At 43.2% G+C, this 19992-nt stretch overlaps 1 protein-coding gene across 2 annotated transcripts in view; it reads left to right on the top strand.

Moving 5' to 3' along the window:
- EXT2 (exostosin glycosyltransferase 2) overlaps positions 1-19992 on the top strand; it is a 121469-nt gene that overhangs the window by 79176 nt on the left and 22301 nt on the right. The window contains exons 9-11 of one of the 2 annotated variants that reach the window (XM_059709599.1): positions 2833-3022; positions 12070-12236; positions 17105-17320. In XM_059709599.1, the coding sequence (XP_059565582.1) occupies positions 2833-3022; positions 12070-12236; positions 17105-17305 (558 nt within the window). In that variant the 3' untranslated portion in view covers positions 17306-17320. Of the gene's footprint in view, positions 1-2832; positions 3023-12069; positions 12237-17104; positions 17321-19992 lie in introns of those variants that run through there. The other variant, XM_059709597.1, reaches the window with a different exon arrangement.

Raw genomic sequence — 19992 nt, 5'->3', positions numbered from 1 at the left:
CTCGCTCTCTCTTTCTCCCTCCCTCCCTCTTTACTCCCGTCTCTCTCCATCTGTCTCTCTCTCTCCCTCCCTTCTTCTCTCTCTAAAATCAATAAACATATCCTTGGATGAGGATTAAAAAAATCACGTATCTTTCTTTTCCATTTAAGTGGTGTTTTTGAAGCATAAGAGAGTATTGTTTTTGGAGTAGTAGATGAGTGAGTTGGGATGGTGATGGCAGAGGGTAAACCTTGAGGATTAATTATGACTTGAGCACAGGGCAGCTTTACTGACTTCAGTTCCCATAAAAGTCAGGAAGATATGAAGAATAAGGTTTGGGGAAGAAAACTAAAAGGGGTTCCTACAAATGAATCAGATGCTAGAGCATAAATACTAAAATCCAGGCACCTTCCTAAGCCTACAGCTTAATTCAACGTGTGATGTCATGGAAACAAAGTCAGTGTTAAGAAGGTAGCCTTTCCAATTGTGTCTCTCAGCTATGAAGTCTAATTATGGTCTGTTGTGGACATTTTGGCTTTAATATCCTGATTACACTAGGACTCCGGGAAAACCATCCAGTCTCCTTGAGTTCCCATCCCATGTGTATTCCATATGCTTGTGTACATTTCCTGTCCTACATGGTTCCATCTGGCAGACAGCTGTTGTCATATACGTGGTGATGGGTGTCCATCAGTGATATGGATGAGGTTGACGAGGAACTTGGGAATCCCAGATTATAAAAGACATTAGGGAAGTGTAAGCAGCCAGAATAACAGGTAGGACATTTCAGATTCAACTGCCTTCTGGCAGAAATGAAGTTAGGTCCTGGGGTTTTCCATAATAACAAATGAATGTGAATGTATTAATTCCATTGAATTGTACTTACAAATGGTTACAATGCTACATTTCATGTTATATTTTACCACAGTTAAAAAACTATAATCTATTAAAAACTATTATATACTTTAAATGAGTAGATTTTATAGGATGAGTTATTTCAATAGAGCTGTTTTAAAATGTAATAATGTTTTAATATTTTCCAATTATCAGTACAAAAATACTTTTGTTTACTTTGCTGCAATAAAAATTACTTATTTTAATGGTAGCAAAGAAGTTGAATGTCCTTCATTACTTTTTAAATATATTTTTTAAAAATTTCAAACTTACAGAGCTATAACCTGCAAGAATTGTCCAGCAAACTCCCATGCTCATCACCTGGATTCACACACTTTATTTATTTATTTTTTTATACTTTATTCCCAGTACTCAGAAGCGATGTGCTTTGATATAGCTGTGTTTTTTGATTCATTGTTCTGTTTGGGGTTTTGTCTTTTTTTAAAATCACTTTACTATTATTTATTGGACCCTTTCAATTTGAATAATTTGTGTGTCTCGTGTCATTTGTTCCAAGAACTTATTTAATTTCTTTGATAGTTTTGTTTCTTCCTTATTCTGTGGTTTGTTTTTTTAGGAACCTCCTGTTAGATGGATGCTGGACCTCCTAGATTTTCTCATATTTTCTATCCTGTTTTTCATCTGACTTTTTGTTCACCATACTGGAATATGTTATCATCTTTATCTTTCAATTCTGCCTTTTACATAGTTATAAGATATCAAATTCTAAGAATTCTCTCCTGTTCTTGATAGATCTTTTAAAATGAAAATAACAATTCATTCTTTCATGGATGAAAATCTCTCGCTGAGGATATAATTTGTTGATTTTGTTTTCATTTCCTTCTGCTTCTGTTGTCTCTGTTTCTCCTGAGTTCCTATTCTTCTATTTGTTCATTTGGTTTCTTTTGTTCATGCTGAAGATGTTCTTGAAATGTCTGTGATTCTAGGGTCTGCTCATGGTTATGAGAGAAGCACTAAAAACTGAATCAGAAGTTCTTTGTATGAGGGCAGCTTACTGCCTGGAAGGCTTTGCTGTAAGATGACGAGTGGCAAGCTCACCACACAGCTGCCTGCGGTTTAGGAACTGCAGGGGAAGAAGGCTGTAGTGCTCATCGTTCAGAATATAGATTTTCACCTGCATTTTCCTCTCAGCTGTGCCTGTGTTTCCATGTCTGGAGCTTCCGTTTCCTCGGAGAATAAACCTCCTTGTCGAGCGGGGGTGGGGAGAAGAGTAGAGTTCTGGCTGAGTGGTGGGTGAAGGAAAAGCTTGTGAATCTGGGTCTCTCACTGCTTCTTATCTGTGTCTTGTGTGTGTGTTGTTTTCCAATTGAAACTTAAAAAATCATTCTTTATTTTTCAGTTACTCCTGGGATTTTTAACCAGTCCGCCTATTTTCAACCCTATCCCTCCTCTTACCCTCACAACGTACCCACTGAGCTTAATTCCTGAGCCTTTGTGGGTTCAACACTTTGACCTTGAACCTTGTTGGCCTCCCCTTTGTAGGTCCTTAGGTTTCAGTTCTCACTCTCCTACTCTGTTGCCACTTCTCTGGCCCCTTTGAGAAACATGTTAATATTGCTCATCAGCAGCTCTCCTTTCTCCTGTCTCATTGTCAATGTAGATTCGTATGTTATATTTATTAACTGTCATTTCAGTGGGTTTGGGGAGGGGATAGAGATAAATGCATGGGTTTAACCTGCCATGTTTAGCTAGAAATCTCTCCTCAGCTGCAACAACTCTCTGCTCTGTTTTTAATAGTATCAGAACCAAACTGAATTACAGAGAGTCAGTATGAATGTTGAGGAAGGGAAGATTTTGAAAAATTGCTTAGCTCTTGGATTGGTCATGGTAGAAGCCACCAAACCTCCCATGTTCGGGTTTATTGATGATGTTGGGAAAGAGACCAACCCCGTTGTTAGTAGATCCTTCTCTGACCCTCATTAATCTATTCTCTTGCAGAAGTGGGGTAGTGTGAGCAACCCACTCTTCCTCCCACTGATCCCACCACAGTCTCAAGGTTTTACCGCCATTGTCCTCACCTACGACCGAGTGGAGAGTCTCTTCCGGGTCATCACAGAAGTGTCCAAGGTGCCCAGTCTATCCAAGCTGCTAGTCGTCTGGAATAATCAGAATAAAAGCCCCCCAGAAGGTAAGAAGAGTGGGGAGGTGGTGTATTCAGGAAAAGGCCTGGTGGTTTGGGTGTTAGTACAACTTTCAGCTGGATCTATTATGGCTAGCCAAGTTAATTGCTTCCTTTGTTTTAAATGAATTTTTCCACTTTGTCAGCAATAATGCCATTTCTGAGGCAGCTTGACCCCAGTTATCAATCATTTCATTCTTGTTCTAGAATGGCCCATTTAACTCCAAGCCCATGGCTTGTTCTGTAGCCACAGTGGTAGGGCTTAGGAATCAGTAGGATCAAAGCCCATCGGCCTTGGGAAAACAGATCTCAGCTTCCCTCAGCCCTCTCAGCTGATTTGTTTACATGAAAACTCGGTTTAAAAGGCATTTGTTTTCTCCTTCCTTATCTGGGCTCTGATACTGTGCTCTTAAAAAAAAAAAGGATGGCCTCACCTCTGTTGGGGAAGTCAGCAAAGCATGCCCTCCCAGACTGCGAAGCAGTTCCTTAAGTGAGCCCTTGCTGCAGTTCCCATTGGTTCATCCTTAATCACTTTGTTCCTTGCCTTGGCCACCCTTGCAATCGGCTGGCTGGCAGCTAGGGCCCAGGACGATTTGATTAATTGGATTTGTTTTTAATTCAGAATGCATAGAGTATGTCCCACCTCCATTTAGTTTCTCATTCAGTCCGTCTATTACTGATCCTAATCCCAGGGACTTCAAAGCTCCTGCCCTTTATAGCCTATTAAAGCCAGGAAGTTTCTGATGGATTAGAGCACGGAGTCAGTTTGGAGTTTGTAATGTGCACCACTATCACCGATAAGGTCTAGTTTATTGCCTGACAGTAGCATCTGCACTTTGTATAGCTAGTCCCTTTTAATTGGTTATACTGGAGTCGGGACAGTCGACTCTGGAAACTCCCAGCAGTGGATGTGTAGTCTAGGCTGGAAGAAGACTATGCTTCTGTCTGTTAGGCAAATCAGAAATTGCTTCACAAAAATTCTTTAGTTCCTCCTGAGACACTTAAAATGTTTCACTGAGTGGTATTTTTGTTCTCTGAGAGAATCGTGTACTTTCTTTTTAGATTTAGGGAGCCAAGGTGTGTGTGAGTTAACAAAGTAGCATTTTAAATGAAGGTCCCGCATTTTGTCCTGAGGCGCACTGCTTTTTTTAAAACATGTTTTTATTGTCTTCAGAGAGGAAGGGAGAGGGAGGGAGAGATAGAAACATCAATGATGAGAATCATTGATTGGCTGCCTCCTGTACGCCCCTTACTGGTGATGGAGCCCACAACCTGGGCATGTGCCCTGACTGGGAATCAAGCCTGACCTCTTGGGTCATAGCAGCGGTTCTCAACCTGTGGGTCGCGACCCCTTTGGGGATTGAACGACCCTTTCACAGGGGTCACCTAAGACCATCGGAAAACACATATATAATTACATATTGTTTTTGTGATTCATCACTATGCTTTAATTATGTTCAATTTGTAACAATGAAAATATATCCTGCATATCAGATATTTACATTATGATTCATAACAGTAGCAAAATTACAGTTATGAAGTAGCAACGAAAATAATTTTATGGTTGGGGGTCACCACAACATGAGGAACTGTATGAAAGGGTCGCGGCATTAGGAAGGTTGAGAACCACTGGTTCATAGGTAGATGCTCAACCACTGAGCAACACTGGCTGAGCAAACACATTGCTTTTTTAAAAAAATTTTGTTAACTATATTTTTATGTCAATCTTTTTTCTTCTCAGCTTCTAATTTTGTTTTGTTTTGTTTAATGCTCAATAAAGGGGAAAAGGGGGTAGAACAAAAAGGGAGGTGGTGTCATCATGTAAGGAGGAAGGAGGAGACTGATAGGCAGGAACAGGAAAAGAAGACAAAAAAGGAGTGTCGAGGGAGGGGCATGGGGGGGCCTCTCACAGCTGCCTTGGATTCATCAGTACGGTTGTTCCCTTTCCTCCCAAGATGAAGTGGATTGGATGGTGCTGTATTGCTAATTAGTCTCTTCATTGGTAAAGGATGGGCCATGCTTTTGTTTTTCAAATATATTTTTATTGATTTCAGAGAGGAAAGAGAGGAAGAGAGAGATAGAAACATCAAAGATGAGAGAGAATCATTTCTCGGCTGCCTCCTACACATCCCCCACTAGGGATTGAGCCCACAACCTGGGCATGTGCCCCTGCCCGGAATTGAACCCAGGACCCTCAGTCCACAGGCCGATGCTCTGTCCACTGAGCCAAACCAGCCAGGGCAGGACGGGCCATGTTTAAGAAGGAGGGCTGTGTATGCCTCGGCTCTAGAAAGCAGGTGGTGTCATTCACAATCAGCTCATGCACTGGCTCCTGCTCACAAAGGCCACCAGCTTTCAGAGGGCCTCTCAACCCCCCTCCCTGCCCAGAGGCAGAGTTGCAAAGTCCAGTGCTAAATGTAAAAGGGACTTCTTGGAAATCTTGGTTAGCCACTTTGGGCTTGAGGTAAATTATTTATTGTGAATTTGAGTCCCTTCTTTTGGGCAGATATTCATTGCAAACTATGCAAAAAGAGATCTTTTTCGTCCTTCTTGGTCCAAGCCCCCACGTTGACATAGCTAAATGCAATAGCATGAAGCTAGGTTTCGGAGCAGGGTGTTCAGTTTGAGTTTTGGTAGACCCTACTAAAATGTACTGGTTAATTTTATGACCAAGAGTTTAGTTTATTTTTGAAATATTTTGGCTCCTAATTTTGACACGTTTAGAGACTGGACCAGCCTTTTTCTAACAGTGGTTTTTAGGTCAGGGCTCTGGCCCCGGCAGTGTGGTTGTTTGGGGAGAGCATGAACCATGTTTAATCTTCTGGGGGGTGTTTGTTCAGTTGGTAAATGGGGCTGTCAGCTCTGGCTCTCGTGCCAGCAAAGTCATCTGATTTTTGTGTGTGTATAGCATTAGTAACATATATGTATTTTAAAAAACAAATCCACGGCTTTGAAATATTAGAGGCAGAAGTGATGTTTTTCACTTTCTCTACATTTACTAAGATAAATATTGTGGTTAGCATGTCTGCTGCTGGGAGGATTAGTGTAGTCAGAGCTCCCCCCGCCCCACACCTTTTTTTTTTTTTTTTTTCACTTTCCAATCCAACCAAATACTTTCTTTCTTTTTGGTTATATATAAGTCTAAATTGCTTGGTTTGAAGTTTAAATAAATACTTAGACAAGGCAACAGAAGTTTCCAGTGAGCCTTCGTCACGTTGGTTTTGAGCCTTGTCAGAACAAAAAGGCAGCCCCTGCCTTCCTGCTCCCCAACTCTTCAGTTCCCCGCTTGATGGATCCAGGAGTTATTTGGCTTGGCCCTTGGCCTCAGTTTGAAGGAAGCCGTTCCATTGTCCATTTCAGTCAAGTTGATCTCAGCCTTCTTTTTTAACTGATTTCAGTTTAAAATTTGAATTGATCTCAAGAGCTCCCAGCTTTTTAACCTTGCAACTTTCATAGTTCTTAGCAGGAGGGATGGGATTGGCTGCGTCTGTCAGGATGGTCAGCTCCGAGGAGGCAACAGGAAGTGAAGCAGCAGCTACCTTCCTTTAGAGCTAAATTCTGCAACTGTGGGGATTAGGATCCTGGGGGCCAGGTGGACACCAAGCAGCCGAGCCCTCCTGAAGTGAGCTCCAGGTTTGCGCGGAGATAGTCTCACCATTCGTTCATGGACCTGTGGTTGTGTTTGTGACAGTGACCGCCGGGATGGGCTGCGGTCATCCTCACTCAGTCTGAACATTTGGTGGTACCTTTGCCAAGCTGGAGAAAAATTCTCTTTGCTCACATCTCCCTTGGCATCCAACATGGAGAAAACGGTTAATCAAGACACATTTTTTAAAAATCCTTAACACAAGGAGGTTTTTTCCTGCTTCGAGCTGGACTAAAACTCATAACTGAAGTTACCGAGTCAGCTAGTTCAGCTGTGTGTTTTTCATCAATTTAGTGTGTGTGAAAATCCTATTTTTCAGACTTCTTTGATGGTGAATGGAAGGGGACATATTTATTTTGCCAGCTACAGAGCCACAGGATGAGACACAGGATACAGGGCCAACTGTTCCATTTAGAATTTAAAGGTGTAAGGAAAAATACCCCATCTGAGCTAAGTGACGGAATTAGGGCCTGAGTACTTCTGGCCATGACACTGTTTCCTTCTGCATCCTAAGAGGTCACCACATGTCCTCTGTCTACACCTCTTCGGGTTGTCAGTAGAGAAGTAAAGATCATAAGACTGTGTAAGAATCCACTTGTGAAGATAGTGATACGATGTTATTATAACCATGTATTGTATGCCTTTTCTATCCCAGGAACAGGAACTGTGCTAAGTGCTTTACATATATTATCTCTCGTTCTATGAGAAAGCTGTTATTCTCCCCACTTTTCTAGGATGAAATTCAGATTAGTTGAGTAATTTGCCTGAACCACAACACTGCAAATCGTGGAGTCAGAAATAAACACAGGCTTCTCTGGATCTTAAAGTTCATGCCCTTTGCACTAAGCCCCACTGGGTGCAAAGATCACCCTTGAGCAGTAGGAAAATCATCACGTCTTCTCAGTTCTCCGGTTTGGGATTATGTAAAAGAACTAGGTCCTTTTCAGGGACTCAAAAAGAAACAGAAGTACAGTCAAACCTCATTTCTCCAATGCCTCCCATCGTGAACAATTTGGTTCTCGACCAAGATATTCACTGAAAAAATGTCTTGGTGGTCGAACCAGACTTGGATTTTCAAGCTGATACCTCAGCATGACAAAAAGTGCCTGCTAATGTTGCTAAGGGCCTGAAAAAAACAATGATCACAGGCAATTGAAGAGGTAAAAAAACCCAAAAACTGTTGTTGATTTGGGTAAAGGAAAAGCAGTTAGCTAGTAAGAGCCATTTGGGAGGCAGTGGTATATGAATGAGCAAAAATGCTGCATTCTGACCTGAAAGACATCCCTGAACCGAGTGCTGAAAGTGATTCATTTAAGGCTGGTAGAGGGTAATTTGATAAATTTAAGAAAAGAAGTGTTTGTTTATAGGTTAAACAGTACATTAAGCATGTAGTGTATATAAGAAAGGTTAAAACAGGGAATTCTTTGGGGGTCTGGAATGAATGAATTCAATTTACATTATATCTAATGGGAAAAAAATAACTCAGTTTTTTAACATTAGCTTCTTGAACAGCCCTCGGAAACAAAGTAAGTTCGAGAACTAAGGTTCCACTGTAAATCTATTCTTTGGAAAATACCAGTGGAAGAAAAAAAGAAACAAACTTTCCCACCAATTTTTTCTTTCCTACCTCATGCTTTTGTCCTGATTTTATAAACAGAATCAAAATCCCATATTGTTGCTGAAGGCATTTAATTCCATCTTAAACAGTTTATGCCATGAGAAAGTTCTTACCTATTTTGAGTCTAAATTTTCCTGTAACTTTCACCCAGCTGTTGGTCATGGTTCTAACTTTAGAGGCCATAGAGAACAATTCCCTTTTCATCTGGTAGCCTCTCTGATAAGAACTAGTGTATAGCTAAGGCCCAGGGAGGAGACAGAAACCTCACAGTAACTTGAACAGGAGAAGTTTAATGTAAAGAACTGTTAACTAGTAACAGGACATTGGTGACTAAGGGGTAAGAAGAACTCTAACGATTACAGAAAATAAATTGGGGAGCGTCCCTTCTCCAGCTGGGTCTGAGATTCAGACCATGCAGCTCACTGCATGGTGAGGTTTGCTGAGGCGTGCCACAGGCCAGGTCTGGCCAGCAAGAAACTGACCGTCTCCTTTGATACCCCTGGAGCTCAACTGGAACCTGCCCAGGGGGTATCATTGAGCTTGTTAGGAAACTGGTGAGGGCTTCAGGGCAGCTCACTGGGAACCACGTGGGCAGAGCCTCAGCTGCGTTGCTCTTGGAGGTATCCCTAGGACTTTCTGGGAAGCTGCCTACAGAGGGGCTGTTGAACTCAGTGGGTAGCTGGTTGGGGTGTCTGCAGAACCTGCTGGGAAGCTGCCTCTGGGGGGCGGGGCAGTTAAACTTGCTGGCAATAAATGCCCCTGCCTGTCTATCAGCTGGCCAAGTACAGAAGGAACAAGAAGTGACAAAGCACCCAGAACCGGAAGAAAAGCCCAGTTCCTCCTGCAGTGTCCCTCCAGCACCCTCTACTGCCAGAGCTTAGCACGGTGCCAGCTGGCAAAGGAAACTGTTTGCAGGCCCCAGTTCCAGCATCGCAGTTAGGGCAGTGAAGGGTGAAACTGAAGCTGAGAGGCAATACATTGATTGACCAGTGGCACATTTTGTTTCTTAAGCCTATATTTTGTTCTTATAGAAATCCTGGATTCAGGTGCCTGCACTATTCTTGTAACTCCTCCCAAACTGTCTTCCAGTTTGTTCAGACTTTCCCTGGATTGTGCTACCCAAACCAGAACAGTCTAGCACAGAGGTTCTCAAAGTGTGGTCCGGGGACCATGGACATCACTGAGACCCTTTCAGGGGTCTGTGAGGCTGAAATTATTTTCATCATAATACTAAGTCACCTCCCTTCCCCACTCTTATCCTTTCACAAGTGGACAAGCTCCATGACATGGGTGACATCATCACTCTCACGGCAGATGGAATGTGTTCTTGTGTTTTCAGATTTCCTCAGTTTTAATTTCTAATACAATAAATTGTGTGTGTATCCCACATAAACAATCTTCTTTGGGGTTCTCAACTGTTTTTAAGAGCACAAAGAAATCCTAACACCAAAAAGTTTGAGAGCTGCTGGTCTAGTAGGTTGGACTATAACTTTTTTCATTTTAGATATTACAGATATAATCCTTTATATGGATTTGGACAGTGGGTTTATGACAGCAATTTTATTTATCTGAAAGAGGGTGTAGGAAACAAGCAAGAATGATTGCTGAAGAAAATGATTGAACTTTAGTGTTTTGTTCCAGATCTAGAAAAACATGAGATTTTCAAGCTGCAATAGACGGTATAGGTCCTTTTTGGTCTTTGATTCTAAACAGACTTAAACTCAAGTACTTGCCTTATCATTTATTAGCTTGTAACCACAGCCAAGTTACTTCACGTCTCTGAGCCTTGTAAAGATTGGTTAGTAAATAATTTCTGCCCCATAGGGTTGTCAGGAGGCTCAAATGACACTGCATCTCTTAGGTGTCTGGCATATACTAGTTGCTAAAGGTCCCCTTCTCCCTCTGCTTATTCTTACCCTAAGAAGAAGGGACTTGCCTAAGATCCCATAGATAATGCAGCACCCAGGTCTCTGGTCTCTCAGTCTTATGCCAATTCCCTTGTTCCAGAGATATTTATTAATGATGTAATTCTGTGCCAAGAATGAAGCTACAATTAAACGTTGTTATTGCTTAAAAGACAGTGACCCATAGGATCATTTTTGGTCTCCAGTCCTTTTCCAGGCACGCTTCTTTTGGAGTTGACCTCTTTTTTAGGCTCTGTGCGTATTTGAGACTGAATATCGTCCTTAATTACAGGGCCTCTTGATTGTACAGGCTTCTCCAAGGCCCTGTAATGGCCCAGCAAGGTGGTGAATGGATTTACTGTAGAATACACAGAAGTAAGATATTTTATTGCAGCCTATAAAGACAGCCTTTTCCCCTTCTGACTTTCCCTCTGTCATACTTCTCTCCAGTGTAGTGACTGTGGAATGGCATTTGGGGCTCAGTACTCAAAAGCTAGATGGTCCCACAGTTACGTGAGAACTTTCGGGAAGCAGTTTAACGCCTAGGTTTCCTATTCTAATTTAACAAATGTGTGAAGAACAAACTGCCCTCGTGTAAAGTCCCCTGAGGTGTGTAGAGATGGGTACTGTACCAAAGAAGGATTATTTTCATGCTATGCTAAACGCAGCAGTTTAAAATAAGGAACCTGCGGTTGAATTGCTTCTCTCATTTCAAAGTGGAATGGGGAAAATGTAAGGCAAGTCATGGGTTGGTGTTTCTCCACTATACTAGGAAATCCCACATAATTGAACCTAGAAATTTGATATTTACTCTGTAAATTGTACATGATGAGAATCTAAAGACAGTAAATCATGGGGAAGGGCTGTTGCGGGGATAAAGTGCTCAGTTAAGGAAGATATGCCCGTTCAGTGACACAGTTGGGTGAGGGGCGGATTTTCACGGCCTTGATGGCTGTTGTGGTTGCATTTTGGAGGTGGGCACATTGGAGCAGACATCTTCAGCGCATGCATTGTGCTTTCTAACAGAGACAGGCAAGCTTTGAGCTGGGGTGGACCAACCGGAATGTATTCTGCAAAGGTGGTAGGGTTCTGATGTTAAAACCATGGGCTTGAGAAAGCCAGTCCAGACTCCATTTCTCTCCTTACCCTGTGATCGTGATCATTTGGCTTCCCCATCTCAGTTATGAGCAGAAGCCAATTTGTGCATTCTGGTGGAGACAGCGATGAGAATTAGTAGTGTTGTAGGACTTAGGATAGACGGAAAGGCGGCTCCGCCTGGAGCGAAGGCGGTGCCGGCAGCCAGGGGAAGGAAGGCCAATTCTTGCACGAATCTTTGTGCATCGGACTACGTGTGTGTGCGCGTGTGTGTGTGTATAAAGATATATATATATATATATATATATATATATATATATGCCTAAGCTGCCATCCGGCTGGTAGCTATGCTGTGCAATGACAACCAGGGGGCAGGCACTCCGACTGGTAGCTATGATGCACACTGACCACCAGGGAGCAGACGCTCAACGCAGGAGCTGCTGAGCTGTGGTGACTTGGCAGCTGTGGTTCTCTGGTGATGCACCTGGAACCAGAGAGGAGGGAGCCCGATTCCAGGCTGCATCACCTGAGAACCGCCCCCTTGCAATCCAGGATCCCTCAGGGAATGTTGGAGAGCCGGTTTTGGCCCCATCCCCACAGGCCAGGCTGAGGGACCCCACCAGTGCACGAATCCATGCACCAGGCCTCTAGTGTAAAATATTATAAAATAGCATTTGTAAGAACTGCCCTTGCACACTGTGTGGATTTGATTCTTCCAACTCATTTGTGATCTGCTGCTGTCACCACCTTTTTTTTTTTTTTAAGATAAATACCTTGTGTTCTCTTTTTCCAGAGTCTCTCTGGCCCAAAATCCGGGTTCCATTAAAGGTTGTGAGGACGGCTGAAAACAAGCTGAGTAACCGTTTCTTCCCTTATGACGAAATCGAGACGGAGGCTGTCCTGGCTATTGATGATGACATCATTATGCTGACCTCTGATGAGCTACAGTTTGGTTATGAGGTAAGGATATTTTAAGCAGTATATTTACATACTTAATATTTATTGCCTATTATTTCTTACTTTTCCTAATAAAGACTATTATATTTCATTCTCCAAAGTCATAATAATTAAGTTCAAATAGATCCAAAGCTGTGCATAGGGTTATGAAGCTGTTCTTTAAAACTTTGGGGAAACCCTATTCCAAAATGACAACTGTCCCTCCACCAGTTTGGGGAACTCCCAAGGAGAGTCCCAGGGGACATTTTCAAAAGAGCATCTATAGCATTTAACAAGCACTTAATTGATGTCTCCTTTTGAATAGCGCTCCCCTGACTCCAGCAGCTGAGCGCTGCAACAATAAAAACATCAGTAAGTGAAGAAGCTGGCGACGCTGACAAACAGAAAGCAGACCCTGTTGATGGCTTTCTTTCTGAGTTTTAAGTGGGGAGGCTGGCTGCTTGTCTGAAGGGAGAAACATTCTCTATCACTGTTCATTCGATGCGGCTGATGGATTAGGCAGGGTTCAAGGGTTAAGTATGGAGACCAGTAAAGGTCTCCCCAGGGGAAAGTGCCCTGAGCTGAGGCCTGGTGAAAAGCAATAGGAATTGATGAGCTCTGTCGGGGAGGATGTACGAGAGATGCACGATGGTGACAGGAGAGGCCCGTGGCTGCAGGGGCGTAATGGTGGATCAGACTTAAGCAAAACAGAGTGTATAAATCAATTAGCTACAGCTGGCATGTGCGAAGGTGGTGACATTGATCCCCTGGAGTCATCCCGCCTGTGGGAGAGAGGGAACCATCTTCTTTAGTTGACTTGGGATTTGTTGAATTTGGGGCTCTAAGAAATTGTGAAGTTTTATTAAATGAAGCCATATTTGGTACACGTATTTATTATAGAAATTTATTTTCTAGCCCTTAAGTAAAAAGTGAATTTTAACGGGAAGAAATAGGAATTCCTCTAACACCACTACCCCCAAAATTAAAAGCTCAAGTTTTCCATGGTTATTTTTTAAAATATTTATGTATGTAGCTCTATTTGGGTGTAAAAGAAATTGTGGAATAGGTGAGTGATACCCTGGTCACTATAGTTACTGACCAGTGAAAGGCTTGAGAGTAGCTAATCACACACACATTCATCTTTTTGGACTTATTTTCATTCATAGAGATGTCTTTTACATCATCACATTTAGGGTGTTGAATGATTTTTAGTAAATCTCATTCCCATTTTTTTTAAAAAGCAAATTACTTGTTTCTCTAGCCAACTCAGGGCAAAAGACCGATTGTTTCTGCAGGTTTTCTCTCTTTATTGTCTATATGGCTTCAAACTATACCCATGTATCTATTTCTGTGAGAAAGGGAAAATTCAGAGTGATGTAGCCCAGACGGACATATTCTTGTGGAGTCTCAGCCCCAGCATTCCAAGCAGGGGTGCAGCTGGGAGACAGTAATTAATAACTAGCACAGTCTGCCCCTACTGTGAAAGGTAAGAGATGTAGGAGGAATGATGGGGGAAGAGCTACCTGGACTGTTAGTCTGAAAATGATAGCCCTAGAATCCCTTTCCAGGAAGAAGTTCTTAGAGCCACAACAGTGCTTTCCCAGCATTTGTCAAAACATAACACAAGCCCTAACCGGTTTGGCTCAGTGGATAGAGTGTCGGCCTATGGACTGTAAGGTCCCAGGTTCGACTCTGATCAAGGGCATGTACCTTGGTTGCAGGCACATCCCCAGCAGGAGGTGTGCAGGAGGCAGCTGATCAATGTTTCTCTCTCCCTTCCTCTCTGTAAAAAATCAATGAAATATATTTATTTAAAAAAAACACAAACCGGTGATGTTAATGCTGTGCACTGTGGCACTTAGACAAGGCTGCTGCGCTAGACGGGACCCATCCTCAGGCCTCCCTGCTGATCTGGCCGAAAGGATCAGAATCTTAGCTTGCCTGTTAAGCATCCAAAAGTCAGGACATAGAGGGAGCTAGAGATAACCTGCTACTTCGTTCCTGAGGAAACTGAGGTGCAAAGAAGTTAAATCCCTTCTTCTTTTAATCCTCACCTGAGGATGTATATATATATATATATATATATATATATATATATATATATATATATATATATAGTATTTTTTTCACTGACTCTAGAGAGGGAGGAATATAGAAGGAGAGAGAGAGAGAGAGAGAGAGAGAGAGAGAGAGAGAGAGAGAGAGAGAGAGAGAGAGAGAAAGAGAAACATCGACTGGTGGGTTGCCTCCTGCCTGAGCCCTGACTAGGGATCAAACCCACAATCTGGGTTTGTGCCTGACCAGGAATTGAACCCACGACCCTTCGGTGCATGGGACAGTGCTCAACCAACTGAGCCACACCAGCCAGGGTTAAATTCCTTCTTTAAAGTGTTAAATGTTCATTTAATATAGCCATTAAAGGTATACCACAGCAAGTTTTTGAGAATGAAAGGCCGGTCCATGTAGGAAAGGCCTCTTTTCTTCCACTGTCTATGACTTGAGCACACAGGCTTTAGGATTAGAGACCTAATGCTGGGTATCATTATTTATTTTATTGGAAGAAAACACAGGGGTCATTGCCTGTTTAAATGGGTCATATTCCCTGTTGGAAGGCAAAGAGCTTTGGGAAATGTTACATTCCCTCTCCAGCCCCAAAATCAGGAGCTAAGAATGATCTTCCCTGGCCCCGCGTGCTTCTGACTTGTTTGACAAGCTCTAGCGAGCTGCCAGATGTTGAAATTCTTTTCAGCCTGGAATAATTTATTTATCTGTTTATGTATTTTACCAGGAAAGTATCTATTGAGTTCTTGATACTCATTTGCAAGGAACTCCTGGGGGAACAGTAGCAGTGTATAGTGTTACTCGAATGTTTGATTTTTTCCCCCTCCACGTCTGTCTGCTTTTATTTCAGACCTAAAGAGTGGGGAAATAAAATGCAACTTTTCCTCCTCCCTTCCCCCGCCTTTTAGAGAGACCATTTAAAACATGTGGCAGAAAATGAGCCATGCAGACTTGGCTGAATGTATGAACCCGTGAATTTATTTTTCCTTTCATACTTTGATCCTCATTTCCAACCATAAAAATTATTAGTAGCACTTAAGTGTTGAACATTTTTCACCTGAGAGATGTGAAACACTCTGGGCTAATAATACTGGCTATAAAGTCAGTACTTCATGTGGTGAATGGACTTCACTAAGAGCCAACTGCATGTTGTTAGGTGCACAAAATGCCTAACATTTTACTTTCTCTTACTGCCTGGGTATCCCATGGGCGGTAGAGGCTGGTCAAACCTCTTGGGTGCTAATAAATTTTGAGAATTTATTTGTATTGTTTTGTTCACAACAACCCAAGGTAATGGCAAGTATATACTCTCAAAGAATCATGGGACGACAGCAAAGTATCTTGGAATGCCCCACTTTTTTTTATGAGAACATAAAACCATCTTTGAGTGTTCCTGGTGTAGGAAACACTGAGGGGAAAGGCACCAAAGTGAGAATGAGCCTGGTATGTGTGGTCACACAGATTGATGTGCTGAGGGTGGGACTTGTGTTTTGGTTAACAATGGACACGAGGTTGGTTAGGCAGCAGAGGCCCAGCTGACAGATAGGCTCAGAGGCCAGCTGAGAAGGTTCAGGTGGTAAAGAGGGACTGTCGGTTTGTAGGGAGGTGTATGGGGAAAGCAGTCAAATCACAGAATGAAGTGGAGATGACTGAGAGTGAAGACAGGGACAGGCAGTGGTAGTCGAAAATCTATCAACTGGACGTTCAAATGGATTGAAGAACCAAGGAGAAGAAAAAGGCTTACACATAGCTTATATTTAGTTTGTGATGAGGAGAATTGGAGAATTCCGCTAACTGGAGAATTCCAGAGTTGAGGTGCTATATAACAGTCACATTTTAAACATAATTAGTGAAATTTATAGCTATCCGTACATTCATCCAGGAAGAGGGTGAGAGATGATAAAATCTGTGGTCCTAAATAAACCATCCCACGTTTCCCCTTCTTACTAGAAGAGATGAAAGATGGAAACAACCTATCATGGAATTAGACTTCATAATAAGCTCTTTTTAAAGCTAGCAGGCCGATAACTTTTTAAAAAATAGACTCTCTTTCCTTCTGTTCGTCCCTCTCTGAGCTCCCTGCCACAGATACCAGGTCTGGGGAATAAACAGATGCACATGCAGCCTTGGCCTGGGTCTAAGATTGCTCCTCACAGACTCATGGTCATGATCCTTCTCTCAGAAAGGTAACTGCTTTCCTCCCTGAATTTTAAGCCTCAGAGGCCTAACTGTGAAAATGCGCTCAGTTTTGTTGGGAATCCAGGAGGCTTTTCTTTGTGATTCATGGAACCACCTATCATCCTGCCATGGACTCTAGAGCAGACTTTCCCCTGGAGCTCATCCAGGGCAGGAACAAACTCAGTTCTTGCATAACCAAGACCAATAAAAAGGGAACTTCCCTGAGGGGGGCCCATAAATGAAGGGACATCCCTGGATAGGTGCATAATCCAGTTATTGGAAGTGTGTCAGCCTTCATGAGAGCCAGTATCTTAGAGTCCCATTCCTTGACCTCTTGGCTGACTCGGGTCCTTGAGCCTCCACAGGCTCTGACCCAATGGGTGACTGGAAAGACTGGGATTCTAGTATTTCCTGCTCTTACTTAGCTGATGGACTGTAGCTGGAGTGCCCAATGGGGCCAGTCCAGCAGGGAGTACACGTAGCGCTGGGGAGCTGAGGGTGCTGAGAGCTGGGCCTGTTTGGGGCGCACACAGGGTCAGACCTCGCCGACATTGTTCTGAATCAGCATTTGCCGGGTCTGACACTAAAGCTTTACAGTGCAGTTAGAACCACTTTGCCCAAGTTGCACTTTTTGGAAACTCTCCCTTTCTTAGGATTTGTGGTGCACCCTCTTCACTAAGTATCTGAAGAAGCTGATGGCTGTAGGCGCTCTTGGAGCCTGCGTATTACACATGAGTGACAGTCCCCCTCTGAGTACCTTTCCTGGGCCTGGGCATAATATCAGTACAATAATAAAGATCAAAAAGAACATCTGTCTGTCTTTACTTCATTTTTCACTTTCCTTACTTACCTGAAGAGTTGCCCTTAATAGAGACTGTCATCTTTGGAAGAGGGAATGGGCCAAATAGCTCATTTCTGGGAGTGACCCCGCCCCCGCCCCCGCCCCCTGCCCCCCGTGTGTAGTCAGAGCTTCCCTCAGAGGAGACTGGAAGGCTGTGGCAGAGGTGAGCCCTTCTTCCTGAGAGACTCCTCGCCCTGCGTACTCTTCATGTTGCTTCAGGCTCCCTGTTTCCAGCCTGTGGGGGAACTGAGTAATCTGTTCGGTCTGTCCTCCGTCCAGCTTGCTTTGATTTACACCCCCAGACCCAGGGGACCTGGCGGGAACATAGCTGGTGTGTGTGGTTGCTGCAGCGAGAACTGCTGAAAGAAGAGCCCGGCCGCGGCCAGGAGCCCACGGAGGTGCTGAGAGAGGCTGCGGGAAGGCTGACCTCGCGGAGCTTTTCTAAAGCACCCAGTCCCCATCGGAGAATAAGTCAAACAAATATTAAGGGAAGGAAATCGAGTATGTATGCTGAACCGTGAAATAACATCTGAGCGGTTAAAAGGCACCCAGTTGGGAATTACAATAGAGTGACACTTTTTTCTTCCCCACCGAGCACATTAAAAGTAACAAGCTCAGAATTTGTTTACATAGCCATGAACGAAGCATCGAATGTAGGGCGAGGGGCTCCGGCTCCCAAAGTGAAGGGAGCACGTTTCTTGCTGGCACAACCTTCCATCGAAGGGTGTCTCTTCAGACTCCCATGCAAAGTGAGTCAGGGGAGCTGGTTTCAGTATGTTTCCTATAAGTGCCTACTTTGTGCCAGGCAGTGCTGGCGAGGAGAGCGCTCTCCTAACTCTGCCACTCCTAGCCCCGTGTGCTCCTCCCGGGCCTCAGCATCTTTCCTGCCTCGGTGCCATCATGGCCACCTGGCTTTACTAGTATAGCTTAGTGCTTGTACTGTGGGTGGTTCCTTTAAAGAGGTGTTGGTACAGTTGATGGTTTAAAGAATGCACACTTCCCCTCCCCCGCCCATCACAGAGATAACTGCAATAATATTCCAACACTGAAAGGATCCATGTGTTTGAGGGTTATTGTTCCAGAAGCTGCCTGTTGTCTCTGTGGGGTTGATTACAGGCTTTTCTCCAGGAATTCAGGCTTCAGGATTTGGGTTCTGACTTGGGGATAGGGGGAATTTGTCTTGCATGGGCTGCTTATCTGCCTTGATTTTGATAGAGATGCTTACAGGAGTGTGGGCAGGCTTGGCATAGGGCCAGGGGAAAGCCACAGCAGCACCCAGGCCCCGAACTCTCCCAGCTACACTCTCAGGAAAATAGCTTTCTGAGGAAAATTCTCTGTTGTTCCCAAACATGAAGCTGAGCTATGCATTGCCCCTTGTAAACTGCTTACAAACTGTGAGTTTGAGGCCATGCTTGGTGATTGCTAATGCATTAGACGTAGCATTATTTGTAAGAATAAAAAGAAAGAAAACTTAAAAGATCAGAATAGTCCCCTGACCTTAGAAACGTCATGATTGGGAAAGCGAGTCTAGAAAGCAAGGTGATGGTCAGTGTGATATTTACAGCTCTTAGTTCACATCCATTGCTTTGTGCTCAAAAATTGGTGCCTGGGATTCACATTAATTGTGCACTGTATGTGCTACTGTCTGTTGGCTCATTTAGCTCAAGTGTTGGCAACCTTTAAAATTAATATTTCTAAATTCTCAGCCAGCCTGTGTGTTACGCTGAAGATTTGAGGGGTGGGCCAGAAGTCTTGATGAAATGTTGACACACTGCTCTGAGAAAAGGAAGGAAGGGGCTAACTTACAAGCAGGACCATCATGAAATCCACAGCGTAGATCTGGGACTAGACTGGAAAACTCCCCTGTAGAGCTGTACATTCAGACAAGATTGTGTCTGCCTTGTGTACTACTGTGTGCCTAGTGTTTGACACATAGTAGTTGCTCAATAAATATTTATTGACTAAAGAGCGAACTTAATGTGCTTGGACATTGAATTTTCTCCTACATAGTTCCTATGAGTAAAATTATAAGGAGCTGTTCAAAGTTAAATAACTCTCCTATTCTATATTAGGTAGGGAATCCTGGTCTTCCATTTCTTGGCCTGCTAGACAGACAGCAAAGAGTAATTTTGTGCCCTAGCCAGTTTGGCTCTGTGGATAGAGCGTCGGCCTGCAGACTGAAGGTTCCCGGTTCGATTCTGGTCAAGGGCACCTGCCTGGGTTGCAGGCTTGGTCCCCAGTAGGGGGTATGCAGGAGGCAGCCGGTCAGTGATTCTTTCTCATCAATGATGTTTCTATCTCCCTCTCTGAAAACAATAAAAATATATTTATTAAAAAGAGTAATTTTGTGCTATTTACCTATCTGGTTGTGGGTAATGAGAATCTCAATCCTAACGTTGCAAACTAACTTTCTTTTCTTCCCTTGAAATGAAATCCATAAAGCTTTTTCCTTATTCCCTGCTTTCCCACCCCCAATCCAGAAGTAATCCTACTATCCTCTTAATTCTGTTTTGTACTTTTTCTTGTACCCTTGCTTTGTTTCATCTCTAGCTTCTTATGCACATGTCATTAGCTTTTCTGAATGATAAGCTCCTTAGTAACAAGATATATTCTTTACTTTTGTATTCACTTTTTGAAGCATAAGACAGTCCCTAAATATAGTTGGGGCAACTGATTTTTGACAAAAGGTGCAAATGCAGT

Source organism: Myotis daubentonii, chromosome 9, assembly GCF_963259705.1.
Source record: "Myotis daubentonii chromosome 9, mMyoDau2.1, whole genome shotgun sequence".
Taxonomy (NCBI): domain Eukaryota; kingdom Metazoa; phylum Chordata; class Mammalia; order Chiroptera; family Vespertilionidae; genus Myotis; species Myotis daubentonii.
This window is presented reverse-complemented; position numbering and strand designations above follow the sequence as displayed.